Source organism: Myxocyprinus asiaticus, chromosome 7 (genome assembly GCF_019703515.2).
Source record: "Myxocyprinus asiaticus isolate MX2 ecotype Aquarium Trade chromosome 7, UBuf_Myxa_2, whole genome shotgun sequence".
NCBI classification, from domain to species: Eukaryota; Metazoa; Chordata; class Actinopteri; order Cypriniformes; family Catostomidae; genus Myxocyprinus; species Myxocyprinus asiaticus.
The window spans coordinates 17,615,960-17,642,205 of NC_059350.1; the positions used below are offsets into that span (position 1 = coordinate 17,615,960).

Below are 26,246 nucleotides of genomic sequence, written 5' to 3' on the forward strand. Positions count from 1 at the left end.
CTACTGTAATGGAAACCAGTAGGTTCGGTTGCCGCTAGCTTGCTATATGGCTAATATGATATTGTTGTGTACCAAACAAGACAGCATTGACAATGTAATACAGCTATTGACTGAACATAACAGCAACTCTAACATCAATACCATTGATGTTTATTTATTTACTATTTAGTTAAACGTTTTTGCATGATCCATAGTGCCGTCACAGGCAAGAAAATGTTTCTTCTTCTTGTGATGTTTATTGGCGGTAGGCAGTCCAGTTTATGGTGAAATGCCGCCACATACTGAGCCGGAGTGTGGAGCATAACAAAGTCTTTTAGTAGAGTCAAACGTCAGCTGAAGATGATGAAATTGGTGAAATTTCATTGAACATTTTTATTCTTATGTAATATTAAATCCTAAACTGAGTATACTTTAAAGGTAGATTACCCTCTGAGGTTTACTTGTAAACAAACAAGTTACATTTACATTTATTCTTGAGGTCTAACAAACATGTGAAATGCATTTCCTCCCCCATTAATGGTATGCAATATATAGTGATATACAGTATATCGATATTGAATGATATGAAAAAACAATATTGTGATAACATTTTTGGTCATATCGCCCAGCCCTACTTGAAACTCAAATATGCAAAGTTGTACAAATATTGCCCCTTAATAAATCATTAAAAAATACAGTATTTTTAGCAGGGAATTTGGGCTGTTACAATATCTGTTACTGGTACTAAAAAAATAAATATTTTAATGTAGGAGACACTAAAACATGCAGCACTGTGTGTCCTGAGGTTATCCTGAGAGTTCATTGCAGTCCTGTGTTTGTGACCCAATGTCTTCTGAGTCGCATTGATGCCTGTGGCACCTGACAGCTGGCAGGATGGCCCTGTCTCAACAGCTGGTCATCTGGAGTGAATGAGAGAAAAGGAGGGAGAAGAAGGAGGAGTGAAAAATGTGAACTTCAAAACGGTATTTAGCTAATCGGCCCTCATCGTCAAATGCAAGTAGTCGCTGATTCACTTACCACTTAATTGCCACTTGTGAAGTTTAGACCTGACTTTAGGGTTTATTGATTGATATATCTGAACATTTGATTATTCTCTGTAAGTTGTTGTCTACTGTATATCAAGCACTCCTTTGAAACTCATTTACAGGTCATAAAATTCAGTACCTGTCATAATGTCTTTAATACATGCAATTACAGCAAGTAGATCTAGGAACAGACTGATCATAAATTTTGCAAGAGCTGCACTTATACAAATGCTGTTCAGTGACTGGTGCAACAACAGCTTGTTTAAATATATTTCACTAATTCATGTAATTTCAGAGGGTGGCTATATTGAACCTTCCCTTATGGAGGCATCTGATTAACGATCCTAGTGTGAAACTAAGAAGAGCAGAAAAAAATCATCACAAAGAATATTTGCTAATTCACAGGTTTGAATGAAAGCCTGCCACTTTTGGCTGCCCTGCTTGTCAATCCCAGGGGATTTATGGGGCATTTTGAGAGGCTGCCTCAGGGTCTTGGTCTGCCTGCTGGCCTTACTGTACAGCTTCCATTCTCACTGTAGTGATTGTTATTGTTATTATTATTGTTATCATTATTAGTATTTACAATGCATGTTGTTTCATCCACCACGGGCAATTGTATGTGCCATGGATTGAACTAACAGATTAAAAAATGTTCTCATTTTATATGAAGGTCACATTAAAAATTGGTCTTAACTTAAAAAGTCTTCATGCCATCATCACTTATTTGTACTATATTTTATATGCATTTATGCGTAGATTTTATTGTCTCAGACCCAGACTTTTGTTGGTGTACTTGATTACCAAAGAGACAACAGTGTCAGGGAAGAGCGTGTGAAGAACAATAAAATAAAAATCAAGGTACATTTCGCTTATGAACAGAATTTTTTCAGCATGTGTCATTTTCAATCAAGGTGTCATTTTTTTCAAATTATGCAAAAGGTGAAAATATCATTTAATTGTGTGTATTTAATTAGGACATCTAGTCTTAAGGCGCGGTCAGGCGAATTCCGCATTGACCAATAGGAAGATGGTTGGTTTGGCAGTGACCTTTGTATGAGCAGTGCTTTGTACACAGCTACACAAATATTTACAATGGACAAGGATATCATTTTAGGGGTGAGTTTAATTTTGCCCACACCTTATGAGATTCACGGTGCAAAAGTAAATGTGACTGCGCCTTTAACCAAACAATGGAGTCTGCCATTTGATTCCAAATACTATGTTTAAATTGCAAAATTAAACAGAATGCAATTAAACACAATGCATAATTTGAAATACGGAAATGACATTTGTTGGTTCAGACAGTTCAGAATAGTTTTTTATATATACGTATATATATAAATATCCACTATACAACAATGTAAGTAGACAATTTAAACTGGTGAGAGCTAAGCGTGTTTCATAGGAGTTTATTTTTTTCTTCAAAATCCCATAGTTTAAGAAACACGCATATACCTGTACCCCAAAATGTATCTCTAGGAACCTCTTCACACGTACGATCAAACCGGTGACATTACACAGGTTGGGCTCAAAGGTGTACAATTAAACTGGTGTGATCTGCATTTGTGCTGCTGTTCAACAGGAGAGAACGACAGAAGCAGGTGTTATAATGAAACAGCTACTCAAATATTACTTAAATTTCAACATCACAATATCTAAATATTTTTATGTTACAAACATTCAAAAAATCACAAAATGAAATTTTGACTTGACCCTCCTTTTCTTTAAAAAAAGCAGAAATCCTGGTAACAGTGAGACACTTACAATGGAAGTGAATGGGGCCAATCTATAAACGTTAAAATACTCACTATTTCACAAGTATAGCCACAAGACATAAAGAATATGGTGTTAGCATGATTTTAGTGTGATAAAATCACTTACTAACCTTTTCTGTGCAAAAATATAGCCAATTTTACAACTTCGTTGCCATGATGATGTATTGTCAACAAACCCTAAACAACTGTAATAACTGAGATTTAAACAACTTTACAACTCAAATAATACACAAGTTTTAACAGAAGAATTAATCTAAGTGCTTTTATAAAATTCTAAGCTTCACATTTCTGCCTTTAAACCCTCCAAATATTGGCCCCATTCACTTCCATTATAAGTGCCTCATTGCTTTTTTTTTTTTTTTTTTAAAGAAAAGAAGGGTTGAGTCTAAATTATTTTTTGTGGTAATCAACATTATTCCACTGTCGATTGAGCTTAACTTGTATTAACCCCCGGAATATTCCTTTAAGTTGTTTAGTTAGTATTTGGACTATGCTGACACCCAATATAGTGCACTATACAGGGAATATGAAATGATTTCAGACAAAGCATATAATCTCCAACCAAGTGGCAAGGTGTGCTGTGTGACTAATTGAAAAGTCATCTGTGTCTTTTGTAATCTATCAAGGCTGGTCATGCCACTCCAAACAGAACAAATGGTTTCAAACCTGTTAGTGCAAATTGGGCAAACAAGAGATGGAATCTGTCAAACACACACACAAACACAGCTCAGAGTAGAAGATAAATCATTATTATGGGGAATACATTATGAATGTTCGTTGTTGAGTGCTCATTTGAAAAAGTAATAGATCTCAGGTTTGACTTACTGTGCACACATGTGTTTGATAATGCTAGAGTTCTCACTTACACAGATGTGATGCATCAACTCCTCCCTCTGTCTCCTCTCTTGTTGGTCTGTGGTCACTCAGCGTGCCATTAGCAGCACATTGGGGAGCTGTTTCATATTCCAGAAAGGCCGGAAGCTGGCTGTGGCTAAAAGAGCTTTTCAGAATCCTGCATCTGAGGAGATGGCTGCTGTTTTGCCTTATATTTGTATAAGGGAAAGGGTGGTGTAATGCACTAACCATATATAAAGCCATTCTGTGGATTAAAGGTGATGTGTAAAATGTTTTCGGTCATAAAACACTTTCTCCTATCCCAGCCTAATATTTGAGGCATATTAAGTGAGTAAGCCATTTGTAGGCTGATTACATCAAAAAGTGTAAAAACTGTGGTTCTGTGGCAATATAAAAACATGCTCTGTTTGTTTAAGCATCCCAGCCAGTCCAATGCGACAACATTTGCTGAACCAATGGCATGAGTTTGGAATGAGAATAGCTTGTTGACTGACCAATGTAAGACCGGGAGAGTGTTCGGGAAACTAGTTTGAAAACAGTCAGTATTTTTGCAGTTCTTTTTAGTGATGCTAGTGGCGCACACTTCACCTTTTAAAAGAAAGAGAGAGGTGGATTATGTACTGTGGTGTTAGGAGAGGTGTTGTGCAGCAGTGGCAGTAGTAATGTTACGGTTATCAATCGATCTGTCTGTTCATTCCAGCTTGCCACACACATACTTCAGCATGGTTGGAGCAGACTATTTTCACCTAGAACAACTATGTCATGATATTCCAGGATGGTTATTCCATAAATTTGTTTAAGCAGTTGGTGCAATAATACACAATCATTTAAATGGGAGTGGTGGTGGCATAGTGGGCTAAAGCACATAACTGGTAATCAGAAGGTTGCTAGTTCAATCCCCACAGCCATCACCATTGTGTCCTTGAGCAAGGCACTTAACTCCAGGTTGCTCCAGGGGGATTGTCCCTGTAATAAGTATACTGTAAGTCGCTTTGGATAAAAGCGTCTGCCAACTGCAGTAATGTAAATGATTCACAGATAAAGACCTCATTAGAGCAATTATTATTATTTATTTTTTTGATCATTGTGAACTTTAGCAACACAGAGACAGAATACTAATGTTAGCAACATATTTCAGGTAAACTTTTGTAATAATTTTATTAAGAATATTTCAGTTGAGATTCTCTGAAATAATAATATATCATGGAAAAACAACATTGTAGGATTTCAGTAAGATTCAATAAAAGGAAAGAATTGGTTAAGGGCCCAACATTTTTGCAAGGCTATGTATGTTTTTTATTTAATTTGTTTTATGAATAACAACATATAGGTTGAATATATGATTTCTTCTTAGAAGCCTTTGATGTGTTTTGAAATCCCACTGGTCCAAGTATTCCAAAATTCCTTCTCTCCACCATCTCTAAATAATCTTTTCTACCTGCCCTGTAGTTTTCTGCAATGAAAGTGGATTAAAGGCAATGGGCAAAGAGGGAATGAGACAGGTGTTCCAGATGTACACTTGCATACAGTAACTCCAAAAGTGCTGCATGTGGATGAACCAACGGGTCATCTGAAATGGCAGTGTAGTGTCTATTTTTAGGTAACAAATTTTTTTCTCATCAGCTTTGATGGTTTATCTAATGTGCTTTAGAGGTTTAGGCTGCTCTGCAGTTACATTCCATGAAAAGGAATGCTATTTGTTTCTATTTTCAAATGAATGCTTAAATATCAAGTTCCATAGTTTGTCTAACCATGTCTATGCGATTCTGCTTAAATCATTATGTCCCTACTTTTTTCTCTTTTTGGTTAGTGTTTATAATTAAGCATGAAATATGTGCCTTGAATTTGGGCAGCTGTTTAAAATTCATGCACAGTTGCACCAAACCTATTTATTTTACAAATGTCTCTATGAGGAAAGGAAGGAGATTGCCATTTTAATGGTTTTTGATTCAGAGCTTCTGGACCAGTGGACCAGCAGGCAGAAAGTGGGTTCAGCTGATACAATACTGAGCCCAGAAAACTATTCATCTCTGTGAGAATTCTTTATAGCTGCTATAGAATATATTCTCACTATCTTTCTAAGCTTTCAATAGTACTGTAAATATCTATAGGGTGCTTGTCTTTTTCCATTAGAGTGCCAATGAAAGTGCTAGCCATTTACAACATGTCTATATAGTGTTTCATTTATTATTTGTAATGCAGTAAAGAGTTGTAATGAGTTTGAGCTTTGTTCTGGACTGTCTGTCAGTGGTTTTACATAATGGCATTGGGTGATTAGTTCATCTTGAAGGTCTCTTTTAATACCCTTTATGTTCTTTACAGTCAGTTGTTAATTAAATACAATAAAAAATAAACATTTGATTCTAATCGCACATAGCATGGATGCACAAAAAAAAAAAATGTTTTAAAAAAAAAAAAAAGTGTGCATCCTCTCACATTAATATGCGCTCGCTGGCTAATGCCAGTAGTCTTAAAGAGACAGTGCTGATTTAGCCCATGTTCTACATATCAATATAAATACTTGTAAATAGTACAAATTATGCAATTAAACAAAATACATGTAACAAAAAATATATATGCGATTTCAAGACATTATCGATGGAATACACTGAATTTAAACATTTTTCAAAAGATAAAATGTGAACAATATGATGAAAAACTTGTGAAAACACAGTGAAATTGGTAAAATTCATAATTTTGATTTGTACCTAGAAGGGTTACCTAGAAGATTAGAAGGTCCCTTTATAATTAACAGCATTAGCTGAGAGAGAATTTATTTAATATGCAAGCAAAATGGACATATTTGTAAAAGAAATATGCCCATATGAATCGATATTGAATTAAATTGGGATTGAATTGGGAAATCTGTATCATTCAATACCCAGCCCTGCTAAATATGCAGTCTTACACCATAGTACTTTTATATATATTGCTTCAAATAAAGGTTTGTAATATTGTGATTACAGTAATCTGGGAGCTTGTTGGTTTAGTATATGCCTTAATACACTTTGGAGAAGATTTTTTTGGAAATCCCATTGGATAAAATGAATGGTTAAAAGAATAAATAAAAAAAAAAATACTTCTGGAAACAAGGCCACTGAAAAATGTTGCACTCACTGTTGGACTATATTGTCTTTTGTTTTTAAAATCAATAAAAACTGTTTTTTTTATTTTACTTGTAATAGTCATTACTTATCATAATAGTCATAAAACTCTGTAATTTATGTTCTGATACAAGAGAGGCCCAGATTGAGCTGGTAATTACTGCAACCCCATTCTGCAACAATGTCTTTCTCATCCATTTTTGTATAACCCACACTGAGCAGTAAAGCTTGGTTCGTGGAGAGGCATAATCACCCACTGCTCTTTATTCCTTGACCTTTACTTATTCTGTTATGTATAATGAAAAACAGTATTGCACTTTAAATTGCTGACAATAACTGTGCTGACTTGGAGAAACTAACGATGAATACACTTTCCACTGTTTTTAAATGATAAATAACAGTGAAAGAACCACCCAGCCACAGTGGGGTATTATTTGCTGAGAAATCACTGACTGTGAGACTTTCAGACGACTTAAAGAGACAGACTCTAGGACAGAGATAGGCTTATTTGGATCAAGTCAATCTAGTGGTTGACTATTTTTTTTTTCAATGGCTGATATCGACACCAATATCTAGAGAGCAGGTGGCTGATATAATGCTGACATATACTGTACATAATACAGTTAAATGATGGGAAATGAGATGTGCAAAAAAAATAAATACATAATAAAAAAAAATATTCAAAATTACTCAAAAACAAACAACAAAAAATTATATTTTAAACAGAAACTGTTTATTATTTATTGACAAGGCTGTCGTTAGATTTTGGCAGAAGGGAGCTATAGGTAACACTTTTGTTAATTGGTCAAGCTGACATCTTAAAATGGCCAAATATTAGCCGATTAATCACCCTGGTTGATATATGGGTCTATCACTAGAACTGTCCTTTTTGAAAGAGCTTGCTAAACTTATACAGGGCATTTCTACCTTCCTACTTTCAATTTATGTCAGCTTTATAGATTTCCTGATGGAACCTGTCAGTGATATGAGGAGGGATGGACTTGAAGAGCCAGGTTTAGGCTTGTGTTTTCCACTGACAGTGTATCCCAGCAGATTATTGATCTCGTCTTATCACACTGAGATCAAAGCATACCGACTTTGGCTCCCTCATTAATTTGTTTCAGCACTTCCAAGACTCACTAAATCCAAAGAACACCACAGGGTTGTCAGTTTGATGCTGTTTATTGACATGATAAACAACGTACTGTTTCGCTCCGGTCTCGAATATTAAAGTCTGTCTACCTTAAGTCAGTGGCATGCAAACCTACAGTGACCTGATAATAGAGATTCAAACAACAGTGAAAACATTCACGAAAGTTATAAAGAAACAGTGATTTTACACTGGTGGGTCGCGACCCAAAAATGGTTCGCAGGTCTGTTCTGATAGGGTCGTGAAGAGCTAAAAGCAATACTTAACTATAAAAAGTTCAAGATTATGCATCCCAGACTACATTAAAAAGGAGTTCACGTTGACTGGTATATTACACTTCTGCTGTTGTTTTTTGAATTTAGATGAATTAAATTTTATTTATTTTTTTTTTAATAATTATCATTATGTCAATGTTAATAAGTTTGCATATTGTCAGGCTAATGTAGTTCATGGTTAATGATTTATTAATAAATCTTTGATTTTAAGGACATTTTTCTTTACTTTTGTAAACTAAACAATTTTGGTATACTGTGTTGGGTTACTACGTGATGTACAATGTAAAATAAGTAGGGCTGGGAAATTTAACGTGTTAATTTCTGTTTAACGTGTGAAAAAAATTAACGCAATTAAAGCAGTATAATTTTTTTTGGTGGTGGAGGAATCTCAGTCAATCCGTGCATCTTATCACATGGCTTGTGGAGCACGTTACCGCGGAGACGTAGCGCGTTTGGAGGCTCACGCTATTCTCCACGGCATCCACACACAACTAACCATGTGCCCCACTGAGAGCGAGAACCACATTGTAGCAACCACGAGGAGGTTAACCCAACGTGACTCTACCCACCCTAGCAACCGGGCCAATTTGTTGCTTAGGAAGCCTGACTGGAGTCACTCAGCACGCCCTAGATTTGAACTTGTGACTCTAGGTATGATACTGTTCTTGGCTGTTCAAGTATTTAATAATGGCCATAATGTCCCTGTAATGATGTTCCTAAGAAGTGTTATTTGTATCCCTGTTTAGAACAAACCTTAAAGGTGACCGAATAATTGACCTCTTCAAAATGTGCAATAAAGGGCAACAATGTATTTGTTTTTTTCTGGACAAATCTATTGAATTAAAGAATTGTAAAGTGTTTTTAACATTTAAACTAAAAAAAACAAAAAACAAAATGTGTATTCATGCTTGAAAAAAATAAATCTAACAAAATGTCCTGTACAGTCACAACATGTGAGATGAGTCACACAATATGATATATTTGAGCGCTGATTAAAATCCCAGTATACTGTTTTAATGCACTGTGTGATTAATAATATAAAACTTTGATCTTTTTAATTTTTTAATCTGTGTATTCCTCTAGATTCTGTCAGCCACACATAATACATGTTTTTATGCAGTAACACTCTTTGCTCTCTAGAGCATTTATACTGCACTCAGAGCTGCAGGCTGCACTCAATGCTGAAAAATACACATTTTCCACACTACTGTAAACAGCAGGTTCTGTGGCATAGCTACAAGCAGGAGTAAGGAGAATGCAGATATAATGCCATTGCACCAACAACAACTGAGTGACAAGGTGCTCAGTGGAAAGATAGGATGCATGTAAGCTATAGAACCGTAAGCATTCAGCTTTAGTTGTATATTCCTTATTAAGTCATTGCTGAAGGGCAAAATTGGTTTTGTCTGTTGTGAATGTTTAGCCTAGTTGAATCACTCCCTCTTTGATATCTTGAGTTCCGCAGTAGGGCATGATTGAGAATATCCTCTAAAGACCTTATCTGCTGTGCTTCCTTGCATTGGTGGAGTCCCTTTGCTTTGTTTACTGGGGCTTTGTTTATGATGACCCATAAATTGTTGCTCCTCTGAGCTGCAGAATAGCAACCACTGGTGCCATTCTCAGCTTGCAATTTTACAATCAATATTGTTTGCGTGCCATTGGATTGCATCCATGAATCTTTCAGCTGTGGCAGTTATGATTGGTCAGAGTGACAGTAAACTTTCTCCCGTATGACACATTTATGGTAATGGATGTTCTGTTGGTTTGTCCAAAAATAATTTGTAGTTTCATCATGTGAACTTAAGCGGACTGAGTTGCATTAAGTACAGCATCTTCATCTGTACATACACCGTACACCGTATGTAAAATGTATTATTGGTAATTGGTGTAATTGGTAATAATTGTTAAAATTGGTTTTGGTGTAGTTTTTTGTTTGTGTAGCTGTGACTGAATCATGTTATTGCAGAGACACGTAAACCACAGTAAATTGCTTTATTTGTAAACACATTAACTGCATCAGTATAATTACAAGATAACAGTATAATTAGTCATATAATTTGTAACGTGAACAAAATGTGGAACAGTGTTTTTGCTGAATTAGCTGTAGCAGCTTTATCCTTATAGTTGTCTTAATATTCATAGTTATTTTTATATTGTGTTTTTTTCTGTGGACCCCAGGAAGACCAGAAATCAATTTGTCAAAACTAATGGGAATCCAAATAAAGAATAAAGCATCAACATAAATTGTTATTGTATATACTGTATATGCAAGCATTGTTATTGCCTGTTATATCAGACTGATAACACAAAATGAAGACGGTCTGCACTTACCAAGCCTTACCAAAATTAAAAACACAGCCCCCAGTGGCTGAAATTGGAAGTGTTGCTGAGTTGAAATGTCCACAGGGTGGATCCAAGAGCTAGATGTATTTTTAGTTGTAAATGATGTGAGAGTCAACGGAAATGCATATTTTATTAACTCTACCCCCTAATCCAAACCTCAACTCTAAACCTAACCATCAGTGGATTCAATATTTTATTTTAGAGTGAAAACGCAACCCCTGAACTGCGCACACAGTTATTTTTGTGAATGCGATTACTCCCTGAGGACCAGAACCAGTGTTGTAAAGATGTACTGGAGAAAAATAGTGCCAGAGGGAAAGATGATCACGCATGAATTGATGCAAAAATTATTTTTAGGATACTAGGGGTTGCACTGCTTCTCATTTTTAATAGTTAACTACTCAAGCCCATTAGTCGATTCGACTAGTAATGACGTCATCACCCCTAAAGTCTTAGCTAAAAGTTAAGATAACTGTCTGAACATATTTTAGTGTAGCCTGGACTACCTGTTGCTGCAGGCGCTTCCCCCTCCCCTTGCAGCCGCTTGTACAGATGATAGCGTGCAGACACTGGATCTAGAGTGCAGTACGAGGATACATTCCATCATATCATCACACTCCAACTTGAAGTGCTTTTCTAATTGTCGGCAAATCATGTTCTTCAAGGAGCGAAAAGCAACCAGGTCAAATGTCCAAACACAAAGTGGTGCTGAGCATGTTGAAAATCACTAATCAGCACTAGCGGGTGCCTTTTAAATTACATTGCATAGCACTAGTTTTTCTATTATATTTGAAGCCAGCTTAGCATATATTGAAGGTTAAAGATACGTTTTGTAAAGCTACTAGTCGACTTAACACTGACAGTGTCGACTCATTAGCTATAGTTGACTAGTCGACTAGTCTATGCAACCCCTACAGGGTACATGAACATTTGGAATCAGCATGTTGATTTCCTGTTTGATCATGTTGGTTATACTACTACTGTTGTAGCACTCATGGATTTACTCTTATCCTTGCTCTCAGGGTGCTCTGAATGCTGCCACAAATGCCTTAGTGGGATCCCCTACGCCTCTCTGATCGCTACCATCCTGCTGTATGCTGGGGTAGCGCTGTTCTGCGGCTGTGGTCATGAGGCTCTCTCTGGTACCGTCACCATCTTGCAGACCTATTTTGATGTTTCCCGGTCACCTGTTGATGCCCTGGATGCCTTTGTCATGTGAGTACCCCAATACCAAAGTGAATTAAAAAATGTACATATAGTCAGTCTTTGTTGTCTGTTGAGCCCAATTTCTGTTACATGTTTTTGTAGTACACTGCTTCGAAGGTAAATGCATTTAAATCAGTTTCTTTCACTAGTAAATTTGTTTTTATAACAAAACACTGGTTCACACTGCCTCAACAAAAACCAAATTCAAGTGGTTGTCTCTGTGAACTCGGCGACAGTATATTGAAAGTTTTGCTGCTGAAATCGGTCTGTGCTCACTGAAATCTAAACCACTGTGCCCTATTGGCCGAAGCTGGAAGTGTTGTTGAACATATGGGCACATGTGAGCTCTAGTTTCCAGGTGAAATGTCAAAAGATTATTATTTTTTTTTTAAATGACGTAATACAGTCAACAAGAATGCATATTTTATTAACCCTACCCCTTAACCCTGACCCCACCACTAAACTGTCAGTGTAGTAAAAATGTAGTTTTAGAGCTAAAATGCAACCCCTCAATTACACTCACCATTGTTTATGTGAACTCTGGTTTACATGGGACCAGAACCCACGTTATCAGTAGCATCAGAGGTAAAAGTTATCATGTTTGAAGTGATGCAGGAATGTCTGATGGAGGATGCCGCTTGTCAGTAATTCAGCAGAATGGCTAGATTTCAGGGTACAATAATATTGTGAAACAAAATGTTGATTTCCTGTGTGATCATGCTGCATTATAAATCCAACAGCCATCTAAAGAACTTTTGAAATGTTGCTGTTTGTTGCCATTTGTTGGAGTAGTGTGAATCAGTCTTAACACTGATGCTCAAACCATTTTTTAGATTGCAATGATGTCTACAGCTGCAGAGTAATTCAATGAACATTGGAGGTTGGCATAATTCTGCCTATATGATATTCCTGCAACAGGTGTTCTTCAGGAATATGTGTGTTTGGAGCATTTTCCCTGACACAGTGATACTCCATTCACACAAACACTTTTGCTAAGACTGCCATGTTAGGTTTTGGCATCAGTTCCACTGAGAGAATTAAGTGTTCTGACATCATCAGAGCACACCTGCATATCGGAACTCCACTAGTGAGAGGGAGAGCAGGACCAGAGAGATAGGAGTGGGTGGAGGAAGGAATACTGGCACTGCTTGGATCAGCAAAACCTGAGCTTTTCAATCATTTCATCTGCTAATAAATAAATTTGACAATTATATACCCAAAGGGGACCTGTACATCTGTCTTTATGCAGTAGTCTATAGTGCTAATAAAATTAATTTAATCTCAACACAAAAACTTGAGGGTGTCAAAATAGGGTATACCAATATGTACTGTAGCTCTCTACTGTCATGTTAAATTACTATTGTGTCAAGATAAGCACAGGTACCCTTTTTATTAGGAAATTACAAAAATAAGCTTATTGTTGATGTCTCTCAGGATTGACATCTTTAAATACGTGATATATGGAGTGGCAGCAGCCTTCTTTGTCTATGGTATTCTGCTGATGGTGGAGGGGTTTTTCACCACTGGGGCCATCCGGGATCTCTATGGGGACTTTAAGATCACCACCTGCGGACGTTGTGTTAGTGCTTGGGTAAGACCTACCACCCATTTCAAAGAACTAATGCATTAGCAGAAGAATGGGTTAATTTACATAATCTGGCATAGAAAAAATTTCAATAAAAAAAAAAAAAAACAACAACTGATATTACAGTATCTGGTTCCAGTACTGGCCAAATCAAACCAATATCTTTTTTGTGCTATGGATGGCTGATAAAGTCACCAATATACTGTGACCTTATACCTGTATTTTTATTTACTGAAGTTAATAATAGAATTGTTAATGTTTAGTTATGGTCTGCTGTTACCTGAAAGTCACCCTCATTAATCAGTCTCTCTCTCTCTTTCCTTCAGTTCATCATGCTTACTTATATCTTCATGTTGGCTTGGCTGGGGGTTACAGCCTTCACCTCCCTGCCAGTCTTCATGTATTTCAACATCTGGAACACCTGTCAGAACACTACACTGGTGGATAATTCCAGCCTGTGCTTCGATCTACGCCAGTTTGGTGTGTAAACTCTTTATTTCAACACCTCTTAAGGAGAAATGTTTTCAATTTAATTCCCATGATTTTTGTGAATAAGTAAAGTCAAGCAGGCCGTAAGGATGTAACTGGCTAAGATTACTTTAAAAATCCATAACAAACTAGAATCCTTTCTCAGTCAGGCACAGTTGTATTTTAAAATGCTGTAATATTTAACATTTAGCAAGACAAATGCAGAAGTTTTGGCCTAAATGTTTTTATGCTGTTCTTTATTCATGTTTTACGACAGGCTAAATGTATTGCCCACAAACTACAAACTTCCAAGCGGAGAAAAAATTGCAAGATAGCACATTTATTTTAAGAACTGTGAATCTTAAAAACAAAAACACAGAATACAGTTGTTCCTTGAATACCAAAATATACTGGCAAAATGCCTTCAAATAGCTAAACAACTATTTTTACATTAATTAACACCTTGTTTAAATTCTAGAACACCATTGTGACTTAATATTATTGTGTATTAATGTAATAAAGCACAACATTAAACCACATTGTGTTACCATCACTGCTGGAACAAAGTGCCATTATAACATTTAAATGCAATGAAGGCATTTATTAACAGTATTATAACTGTCAAGGACAAGTATGCCATAATTCACTGTACACCATTTTTACATTACTGAAAACCCTTATGGAATTTGTAAAACTTCTAGCTACTACTTATACACTGTTATTACACCATTAAACACTTTACATTCTAGAACACCGTTGTGACTTTAAGATTGTTGTGTAATAATGCAATAACACTATTATGACACAACATTGAACCACATTGTGGTATCATCTCCGCTGAAATACAAAGATTCATTATGACATTTAAATGCAATAATTGCATTTATTAACAGAATTATAATATTTTTAAGGACACTAACATCACCATGTACTGTAAATTCCTTTTACTACATAATGGCATGACTGAACACTAAATACCAAACTCTGTATTAACATCTAATCACCATTATGGAATAGCTAACACTATAATAACACTGTGCATTATTAATAAGCTCACATGAACTCCCTGATAAACCACATAGCTGTGAATCAACACAACTCATTTCACTGTTCATTTGAATTGCAGGAATTGTGTCCATTGGTAATGAGAAAAGACTGTGCACTGCTTCTGAGAACTTCATCAAGATGTGTGCATCTAATGAGGTCAGTTCTGTAGCAGGGCCTATTTTATCTTGACTGATGGCCTTCACCTAAATTCAGTCTGCCATTGCAGTCAATGACCTATGCCATAGAAGAGAGAGAGAGAGAGAGCAAGAGAGTTTGAATAAATTCAAAACCTTCCCATGCTTTTAAGTTTGAAGTCACGCAAAGCAGCAGGGATTCCTCCATATAAATATCTAATAGTTAAATAATATATTTATTTGGAAGATCATGCAGCTCTTTTTATGGGCAGTTCCTCAAAGTATGTGTCCGTATCATTAAAACTCACACTTACAGGAATTTATCAATTACGATGTGCTGTACTAGACAAAATGAACTCAAAACCATAGATAAATGTGGATGGGTTACACTATAGCTTTTAGCTTTCATTTTAGAGCATTTTTGAGATCTACATTTATCTTGATATGTTTACTAGAATATAGTCTATTGGCCAGATGATTGTTCAGAGAAAAACATTCACATTATCTGTTATCGAAAGTCTTTTTTTTTTTTTTTTTGTCTTTTCCTCCAGCTGGACCTGACATTCCACTTGTTTGTCTGCGCACTTGCGGGGGCTGGAGCAGCTGTCATCGCCATGGTGAGCTTTTCCACTGTTTGCTTTCTTCTATCTTTCTTTCTTTCTCACAGTTTTATTATTATTATTATTTATTTTGTTTTTAATTTTTTTTTTTGCTGCATTGTATAAAATGTGCCTGAATCTGAAATTCCTTTAAAGATAATAAAAGGAAAAGAAGATATAATTTTTTTATTATTATTATTAATCAAGTGACTCTAGTTACATCAGTGAAAAAGGGCTATGTGAAACCTAGGGACACCAAGTGTTATAGAAATCAGGGACTCATTTAGTATCGGAGTGCATAAGGAAAGAATGAGTGGGCTTGTCAAAAATGCAATAAACATACAAGGTCTCTTGTAAAAAAAGTGAGTGAGCAAAGAGAGAAAGGGTTATGGAGAGAGGGAATGGAACACTCATCACTGAAAATGCAGGAGGTGTTGTTGCCATGGAAACAGAAGAGGAGAGGGAAGGAAGGAAGGAGGCGAGCTTGTTTGGAAAAGCGATAAGTGATTGTGAGACACCATTTTCTTGTGAGGCAGCTTTTTACATTCGTTGGTTTGAACCTTCACAGCTTTTTTCTTAAGTTAATGTAAGAGTTTACATAGAAGGTAAATAAAACTATAGCATCAAATTAATTTGATGGAGTCACCAGGCTTGAGCTTAATATTTTGCACTGTATTGTATTGTTCTCTTCTGTATATGCTCCCTAACAGTGGGTTTGAAAAGCAAAATGCTTTTGTGTTCTGAAAAGGAAACAGACTGGCCTCATTTGTGCGAGTTAATTACATTCCACACGGTTCGCAAATGAGAAAACAGCTTGGACATTAAATAATTAGGAACAATGAGGCTGCAGAATCGGATCATAATTTGTGCTCTTTTGATTATATAATTACATCATGCCTTTTGGAGAGAAAATTGCTGCAGACTTGCAGTTTGCTGATTTGTGCAGCAATCATACCACCCACTGGTGTACTGAGGAATTTCATTCAAATGTAAATCGGAGCATCTCGCCCTATTTTGAGTACTGTGATATTGCACTGGAACTGAAGAATTTTTCTCCTCAGGATGAATTAATCATAATTTCCTGAGCCATCCGGTTTTAAAGACCTCATGCAATCACTTGACAGTGCTGTTTTTCTTTTCTTTGTTTCTGTGCTGACATACTTTCGAAATGAGACTGGTGTCTCTGCAGAACAAAAATGGGCATTTTCCAATCAGTGGGCATTTTCAAACTGGGATGCTTTTTTTTTTTTTTTTTTACTGCTGTACTCGATTTGCTTATTACATAGAGTATACTTCCATGGAATAGCTGAAAAACTCCCACTGTGGTTTGGAAACGGCCACTGATTGGGAAAAGCCCATTTTTGTTCAGCAGAGACCTATACTTCTTTGAAACTGAAAGTGTGGGAGTGACATATCGAAGGGCTCACCTTAAAAAAAATTACAAATAATTATTGCCTATAGAGCACAACAGTCTGGTTTTGGAAGTAAAAATCCCATGAATTTCTTCCATAGACAAATTTATTTTCAGCGCTAACTTATAAACTTACCATATGCTCCGAGGTTGTTCATTGATGGTATATGTTTCCGTTGAAGCCATTCATCTGCGTTATTTCAACTTCATTGTTTAAAAATTGTCTTTAATAGCGGAATTCCTTTTGAACAATTATATTAAGCTTCACCTATCAGAAAACCGTGGCCAACAAAGCCCACTAAATAAGCCCGGAAGTGACTGCTCACTCAAATTCTGAATGACAGAAATGACTCCTTGCACTCTCAAACTACATATATAGTAGTATATATATCGGAATATTTCACAATAAACAAAAACTATATTGCTTCTGTACTTAAATCAACAACCTAAAATCAATAGCTTTATATATTTCCATAGTTTTATATTCAGTTACTTCATTCACAATGCTTCATAGGATTGTAGTCTGTACTCTCATGAAAGACAGTACACTCAAAAAAAACAGCACTTTGGCTGAACATGATTCAATCATGGACAGTGGTTCCACGTGATTGAAACAAGTTCTCTTAACAAAATGGAATCAATTTAAACCCAATAAAATGGACCATGTAAAACTAACTTGAATGAATGGTGTTTGTTTAACTTGAATGAATGGTGTTCTTTTAATATGAATGAATTGTTTTCTTTTAACTTGAATCAGTTATGTTCTCCTACATTTAAGCGTTCTTGTCTTGTTTAGCCTACATGTTTAATGTTAGATGAAGTCGATTAGGTCAAGTTACTAGAACTAGGCATAATGCCAGTTATAAATGTCAGTTCTGTTTTCTCATTCTTCAGTGACTGTCAAACGAGACTGCAGAGGCAGCACACAGTATGAAACTAATCCATTTATTGGAAAAAAGTTCTGAAGTCTGTTGTACATACCACATTCAAAGCTTATGGGAATACAGGTTCAATACAAGTTAAGCTCAATCTAAAGCATTTGTATCAGTGTTGATTACCACAAAACTATTTTGAGGTGTCTTCCTTTTCTTTAAGTGACAATGGAAGTAAATGGGGCCAATTTTTGAAGGGTTTAAAAACACTGTAAACCCGAGTAAAAAATTGAGGCAACTTATTGCCTTTACTTTTACAAGTTTCAAAACTTAAGTCTCAAGTATGCATAACTTATTTTTCTCAGAAACTATAAATTAAAAGAAATTAGTTTGGTCCAATCAAAATATGCTATTACTAATGTTTATTTTAATTAGCCACAACTCAAAATGTAAAGTTCTGCAAACTTAATATATTTATACATCTTAAAAATATATATGTTTTTGAAATCATGAATATGCTTTGTATTAACTTATTTTAAGCCATGTTAACTTAATAATTAAACTATATAAATTGAGGTGACTTGAAATGTGCTAGTAGTATTACTTAAAAATGTTTTGCAACTACCTTTTTATTAATTTTTTAATTTTTTATAAATTTCCTTAACTTAAATGTGAAAATTTTGCAACTTAAACATAACAAAAAAAAAAAGAAGCAAACTGCATGTAGTAAACATATTTCATATAAAAAGACAAAGTACAATTATTGACAAAACATGAGGCACACCACTGAAAACAACAAAACAAAACACATTTGACAGCAACAGGATAAATTGTCTACAGCTGCATTAGTGTTGCACATCCTTCAACGTTAAAACCTTATAAAGCCACCTGTCTTTAAAACTCTTTTGGGTAACTCAGATTCAATGCATAAATCAGTCCAAACGTAAAAAGAAATCTGAAAAGTCTGGGCAGGTGGGTGATGACTTCACTTTCAAGAACAATGAAATTTCTGACCAGATTGTAGTGATTTACAGCATCTGTGAGTTCTCTGACTGCTGTTAACAGGGCAACTGGTGAATATCCAACATTTGGCTCTTCTGAATCTTCAGCCCTGAAATGCAGAAATAGAAAAAAGTGGCAAAATTAAAGAACAATTTATTAAAATCTGTTACAAAATACACACCTACATAAAAGAATAGTTCACACAAAAATTATGTCATTATTCCAGACTCACTTGTTCCAGACTATGACTTTATTTCTTCCATGGAAGACAAAAGCTTTGTTTTGTTGTTATTGTTGTTGTTGTTGTTTTATAAATCATCTTCTTTAAAAGGATAGTTCCCCCAAAAAGGAAAATTCTCTCATCATTTACTCACCCTCATGCCATCCCAGATGTTTATGACTTACTTTCGTCTGCAAATCACAAATAAAGATTTAAGAAAAATATCTCAGCTCTGTAGGTCCATACAGTGCAAGTGAATGGTGACCAGAACTTTGAAGCTCCAAAAAGCACTAAAAGGCAGAATAAAAGTAATCCATAAGACTCTAGTGGTTAAATCCATATCTTCAGAAACAATAACAGATCAATATTTAAGTCCTTTTTTATTATAAATCTCCACTTTCACTTTCAGATGTGAAATTGAAACTAAACAGGCTTTCAGACGTAAACGTGAAAGCGGAGATTTATAGTAATAAAGGACCTAAATATTGATCGGTTTCTTACCCACACTAATTATAAAATTCAGAAGACATGGATTTAACAACTGGAGTCAAATGGATTACCTTTATGCTTTTTTTAACTACTTTTGGATCTTCAAAGTTCTGACACCCATTCACTTGCATTGTATGGCCTTACAGAGCTGAAATACTCTTATATATATATTTGTTTGTGATCTGCAGATGAAAGTCATACACATCTGGGATGGCATGAGGGTAAGTAAATAATGAAAGAATTTTCATTTGTGGGTGAGGTATTCCTTTAAGTTTCAAAAATGGTTAAATGATTTAGAAATGTGTGAATAAAGTAATTTACCCTGCATGTTTTGAAGAATCTTGAGGTGTCTTCTCTCAGCAGCACAGGAAGTGCATAAAGCACAGTGGTTCGGCTTGTGTGGACACTATGTTGATCCTGAAAGTACTTTTTTAATCTAGTGTTAAATGTTGAATATGTTAAATGGGTTATTCAGCCTAAACATTGTGAATGATCGAAAACCCTTCAGTTCTCAACCCAAATTCATAGCTTTTGTAACCTTACCACAGTAGTCTGAACAGGAAAGCTTATGCCCAGACGGAATCTGTAAACATTTGTGGCTCTTTCCAAGCAGATTTATTGGTAAAATCTGCAGAATTTTGTGGCTGGGATTTCAGGGCAGTGGTGGCTCAGCGGTTAAGGCTCTGGGTTACTGATCAGAAAGTCAGGGGTTCAAGCCCCAGCACCGCCAAGATGCCACTGTTGGGCCCTTGAGCAAGGCCCTTGACCCTCTCTGCTCCAGGGGCACTGTATCATGGCTGACCCTGCACTCTGACCCCAGCTTAGCTGGGATATGTGAAAAAAAAGAATTTCACTGTATATGTGCAAATGTATAATGTGTGATAAATAAAATTATAATTATAAATTAATTATAACATGGTAAAATGTGTTATATGAACCTGAGAGTACTGTACACTTAATGGTATACAGCTCCTGTGGTTAAATATATATCTTATGAAGTGATAGTTAAAAAAAAGGACTTAAATATTGATCTGTTTCTCACCCAAACCCATCATATCGCTTCTGAAGACATGGATTAAACCACTGGAGTGTTATGGATTACTTTAATGCTGCCTTTATGGGATTTTTGGAGTTTTAAAATTTTGGTATCCTTTCACTTGCATTGTATGGACCAACAGAGCTGATTTATTCTTCTAAAAATCTTGTGTACAGGAGAAAATTCATACACATCTGGGATGACATGAGGGTCGGTAAATGAGAGAGGTTTTATTTTTGAGTGAACTATCCCTTTAAGTTTGGGACAGGCTCAAATTACTCTGTGTAAAATCAAGGTTGAACCAGAGAACAATATTAAACAGCTAAGACCATAATACCTTTAATTAACGAATCAAGAGAATCTCAGCAAATTCACCAGAAGTCTTTCCCGACTCCAATGCCTTCTGACGAGATATAAAGTCATCAGCAAAGACTGTGCCGATCAAGTTCTGCATACATGTGTTTGGTAAATTCTGGTTTGTAAAGCACTACTCAGCAAACACCTGAAACAGAGAGATAAGAAAGTCTAGTACTGCCATAAAGGATGCTTGACTTTGGATGTTCGATATTCAGAAATAGTCGCAAATTTAGGGACCGTCTCTAAAGTTACATACGACATTGGTGTACACATTTCTAACTTCAATAGCATTTGAAGCATATCACCTACAGTCACAAAACCAACTCCAAAGTGTTCATCTAGGTGTCAGCAATAATGCACACCTTTTAGATTTTTCATATCTATTAAAATAAACTGTCAAATCATATGTAAACATTGCTATGTGTATCCCTACTGTATAGGCTCATACACAAAATATACCATAATTTAAAGCTCAATAGCAATGGGGAGTTCTACACTCTTGGAACTCTTCCAAGGGGGGAGGGGCTTAGCGAAGAGTCAATTAAGAGTTGCATGCTGTTAGGAGACTGCAGGAGGCATCATGGCCAGATTTAAAAAAGGGAAACGTAAAAGAGGAAAGGACCTTTGGGCAAAGGCTGGTGGCAGAAATCAAAAAGTTAAGGCATTTGTTAGACATGACGTAGGTAAAGGAAAGGAAAAGTGGTCCAGCCTAGCAGTCCACATTTTCAACTCTCATCCACCTAATGAAAAATTAGCAATATGGCTGCAAACTGTTTGGACAGAGGACAGGAAAGGTGTTCGAGGACAGATGCTTCAAACAGACAGAAGTTCTGGTAAATATCACATATATTTGAGAATGTAGAGTTTCTCAGTTTTGGGGAGTAGCTAGTTACTGGCTTAACTACTTTTTTCAGTAGCTTGACAGTAGCTTAGCCATTTGGCTCAAGTAGCAGAGCAGCTTGGCCAAATCTACTTTATTTTCCCTTAATATTGATTTTGGTGTGTGTGTGTATGTGTGTGTGTATATATATATATATATATATATATAATATATATATAATAAAAATATAAAAGGTGTGCATTATTGCTGACACCTAGATGAACACTTTGAAGTTGGTTGTATGACTGTAACAAAATTATGCTTTATTTAAATTAATATCCTGTAGACGGACAAAACACTCTTTAGATAACTGTCGCTGTTCATTTTGTATTCTACATATCCTAAAATATCATAATTAAACTGAAGTTAAACTAATAGGTTAAATCAGTTACCTGAACCAGCTACTTACTGTATGTCTCCTTCCAACATTAAGTACTGTTTGGGATATTTATGTAAATACATCTAAATTTAATATTTGTGTAGTTCCCGTATTACAAAAATAATAACTGAAGTTATGATTGAACTTGAAATGACTTACTTCTGAATCCACTTGAACAGCAGCAAACATTTTGATGGAGGAAAAGTGCACACTCAGAGACAGCATCCGATCATAAGCATGTGTTTGAACAGAAGTATATTCCTTACCCAAAATAAAAGTCTTCTAATTAGAAGCTACATGCATGTAAACCTTAAATACAATTTTTTCGCATATGGTTCAATAAATAAGTAGATATTATGTTCAAATTAATAAGCACGGCAATAAGGTGTCTGTTCCAACTCAATATTTTAACGTTTTTATGCACTTGTTTTGCTTTGCACATCACATAAAAATGTTAATTGATTCTTCTTTTCTTTCAATAATTTCATTTTGTTCATTCAGGCCAAATCCTTTTTAATTGCCATTGTATTTTGACAATATAAGGCAATGCAAGACAAACAACAGAATTAAAAAAACAACAATAACTGTTGTTTGTACTTATTAAAGGAGGCAATCTGGTTATAAGTTATAAGGAGTCATGGAAAACCATTTAAATAAAGTATGTATATTATTCTTAAGTCAAATGAACTCTAATGATCCTGCAGTGCTCCTGTCAAAACAAAATAGTTAACAAACTTAGTATAATAAATGCCAATTGAATTACTCAACATCAGATTTATCTCTTCAAATGGAAACACTTGCTATAGAGTGGTGGTGGTGTAGTGGACTAAAGCACTGAACTAGTAAGCAAAAAGGTTGTTGGTTCAATCCCCACAGCCACCACCATTGTGTCCTTGAGCAAGGCACTTAACTCCAGGTTGCTCCAGGGGGATTGTCCCTGTAATAAGGGCACTGTAAGTTGCTTCGTATAAAGCATCTGCCAAATGCATAAATGTAAATGTGATGACTGCTGTGTCTCAGTTGTTTAGTTCCTGCTGCCCTTTTTGAACAAGCTTGATTGAAACTAGCTCTTTCAAAATGAACACATCGAGTTAAGCTAAAGAGTCAAGAGTCAGTTTAACATGATGCAATCGTGTTTGAACAAGAAACCAGATACAATGGTGTTAAATCAAAATTAATTGTTTAAATAAAGTGAACAGCCTCCAAAAATTATTATTTTTTTTTTTTATTTTTTTTGAGTGCAATACACAGATTTGTACCTTTGTCTTTTTGTCGGATTTTCAAATAATTTTTTGCCTTAAAACAAAGTCTGTAATTTTGCAACTCACCTTGGAGCTGGTTGGTTTGGTTCATGCATAACAACCCTTTAAAGGAATATTCCCGGTTCAATACAAGTGATGCCCAATCGATAACATTTGTGGCATAATGTTGATTACTACAGAAATTAATTTAGACTCGTCCCTCCTTTTCTTAAAAAAAAAAAGCAAAAATATGGTTTACAGTGAACAATTACAGTGGAAGTGAATGGGGGCCAATCTGTAAACGTTAAAACACTCACTGTTTCAAAAGTATAGCCACAAGACGCAAACAGTATCCATGTTAACATGATTTTAGTATGATCAAATCGGTTTCTAACCTTTTCTGTGTAAAGTTATATTCACCTTGTGTGCCAGAGAAAGTAGCACACAGCCATCTTGGAAATTTTGTCTTTGATCTTTCGGTTTAGCGGTTGCTATATAGATATCTATAGTCTTGATGTCAAAGTATAAGTAGATTTACAGGTTAAAGAGTTGTCAAAAGCTATCATGAGTATTTTAAAGTGTTCAGGGAATGTCATAACAACTGGAAGCAGAGCGGGGAGATTTTAAAACAAGAGTGCTTCATTCATAAATACACAAGATCCTACCTTCACACTGTGGATACTGATATTCTTCTGTGCTCATGAAAGTCCAAGAGACAACACAAAGTCATTAAAAATATCTCTGTATGACACCTCACCCATCATTCACCCATCGAGTAGATTTTATGAGTGTTAAACCGGGACAGGGAAGGGGTGCTGCTATATTTATCCACATACACACACACAAAAGTGTAAGTTTTATTTTATATTGTGTTTACAAATATTTTAATCACATTTAAGCCTCTTAAAAATGTAGGGAGACAAATTAATTTTAAAAAGTACAATTTTAATTTTCTTTAATGTTATGAACTTGCATGTGTAATAATACGAGCTGTCACTGTTGGAAATTTAATGTCAACTACACATTTTAACACAACTTATTAACAAGTTGAAACCTAAAAATTAAGCACAATTACACATATAACAATTAAATGCTTGTACATAAAAAGTGCAGTGTCATAGCTGTCTGAATGTGAACTGCCAGGTCCAATTTACCTCAACTAGTTTGGGAAAAAACGAACTTTTAGAGTGACAGCAAAACACCTCATGAGCATTTTCATGTAGTGAAGGGGTGCTGTAGACTCACTCCATCAAGCCTTGGTGAAAAATACTTTCTGTGCTCCCACACGTAATCCATTTTGATGAAGCTCTTCTCGGTAGCTTCAATATAAACAGGAAGTTAGATGACAAAATGAGGCAGAGTGGAGCGCAGAAAAGGGGAGGGTCTGAATAAGGTGAATACAATTTTGCAGCTTCATTGCTATGGCGACGGTATGTAGTAAACCCTGAAACGACCATAAAAATGTTTTAAACAACTTTACAGCTCTAATAATACACTTGATTTTTAATAGCGTAATTAATGTAAGTGCTTTAATAAAATAAGCTTCACATTTCTGCTTTTAAATCCTCCAAAAATTGGCCGCATTCACTTCCATTGTAAGTGTGACATCAATTTATTTTAAGAAAAGGAGGGATGAGTCTACATTAATTTTTGTGGTAATCAACATTATACCACAAATGCTGTCGACTGAGCTTAACTTGTATTGAACTTTAATATTCCTTTAATGGATGATTTTATGAAAGGTCTATGGAAGAAATGCATGGGAAAAATACTTCTGGAACCCAGACAGCTGAAAAAGTGGGCAGGCACTGTTGTGCTTTAAAGGCTTTATTTATGTTCCAGCCATGAGCCATGATTTGCAACTTGCTTGTCGGTTGCAGGTTGTATTAGGGGCAGGGACATTCTCATTCTAGAGAGAATTTGATTGGACAAAACTCTGTGTAGCCATAAATATTTTTGGTCCCTTTTCCTGGAAACCCTTTACATTTTTAATGTAAATCAACTAAAGGTTAATCTTGTTAACTTTTAGAAGGTCACTAGCATATAGATGGCTTCAAAGCTAATCAACATGAACTGAAAGCCACAAAACTTAAATGTTGTTTTCATTTAAGCATTTTTCTTCTTCTGAATAACTAAAGCTTACAGATGCAACTTTCCTGGATGGCCTGATACATTCAGCATTTAGAGTTGTAAAGGTGCAGCAAGTACAGTAACTGTCTTCCTTTCTCTTGTTTGCTGTTTGTTCATTTATATGGCTACTGTGATAGGTGATGGCCGTATCTGTCCTCATCCGTAACCACGTCACTCTGACGTCTAAGAACTCAGGAAGGTACTGCACACGCTTCTGAAGCCAGCTCCAGTCTGAGGCGGCCCTCCCCACCTCCCGACACACACTCTCCATTCGCCTGGGGCCTACCACCATCACCCACAACAAGCGCTTGTGGTTGATGCACTTTCATAATGGCGTCCCCTAATTGGCTTGATTAAAATGACACCCAGACTCTTCCCATTTAAAATATTTTTGTCAGTTCCTCTCCTTCATAATCAGCTACTTACAACCAAAGTAACTCTCCAGTTACAAACAATAACATGCGTTAACGAATAAACTAACCAGGCTTACTCAACTGGAGCCGTTCGCCACATTGACCGACAGGGGAAATAACTGATTCCAGTCTAAGCTGGGGTGCTTCTTATGACTAAATGCCCTCCCGGTCTTCTCCAGAGTAATCCTTTTACCTCTGTTTGGGTAAAGATGGTTCACAACACTAACACCAACCCTCCCCTCTAACCATT

At 35.8% G+C, this 26,246-nt stretch overlaps 1 protein-coding gene across 3 annotated transcripts in view; it reads left to right on the plus strand.

Moving 5' to 3' along the window:
• gpm6ab (glycoprotein M6Ab) overlaps positions 1-26,246 on the plus strand; it is a 103,327-nt gene that overhangs the window by 74,890 nt on the left and 2,191 nt on the right. For 2 of the 3 annotated variants that reach the window (XM_051703014.1, XM_051703013.1), the window contains exons 2-6: positions 11,550-11,742; positions 13,168-13,324; positions 13,645-13,798; positions 14,913-14,989; positions 15,519-15,584. In XM_051703014.1, the coding sequence (XP_051558974.1) occupies positions 11,550-11,742; positions 13,168-13,324; positions 13,645-13,798; positions 14,913-14,989; positions 15,519-15,584 (647 nt within the window). Of the gene's footprint in view, positions 1-11,549; positions 11,743-13,167; positions 13,325-13,644; positions 13,799-14,912; positions 14,990-15,518; positions 15,585-25,720; positions 26,242-26,246 lie in introns of those variants that run through there. The other variant, XM_051703015.1, reaches the window with a different exon arrangement.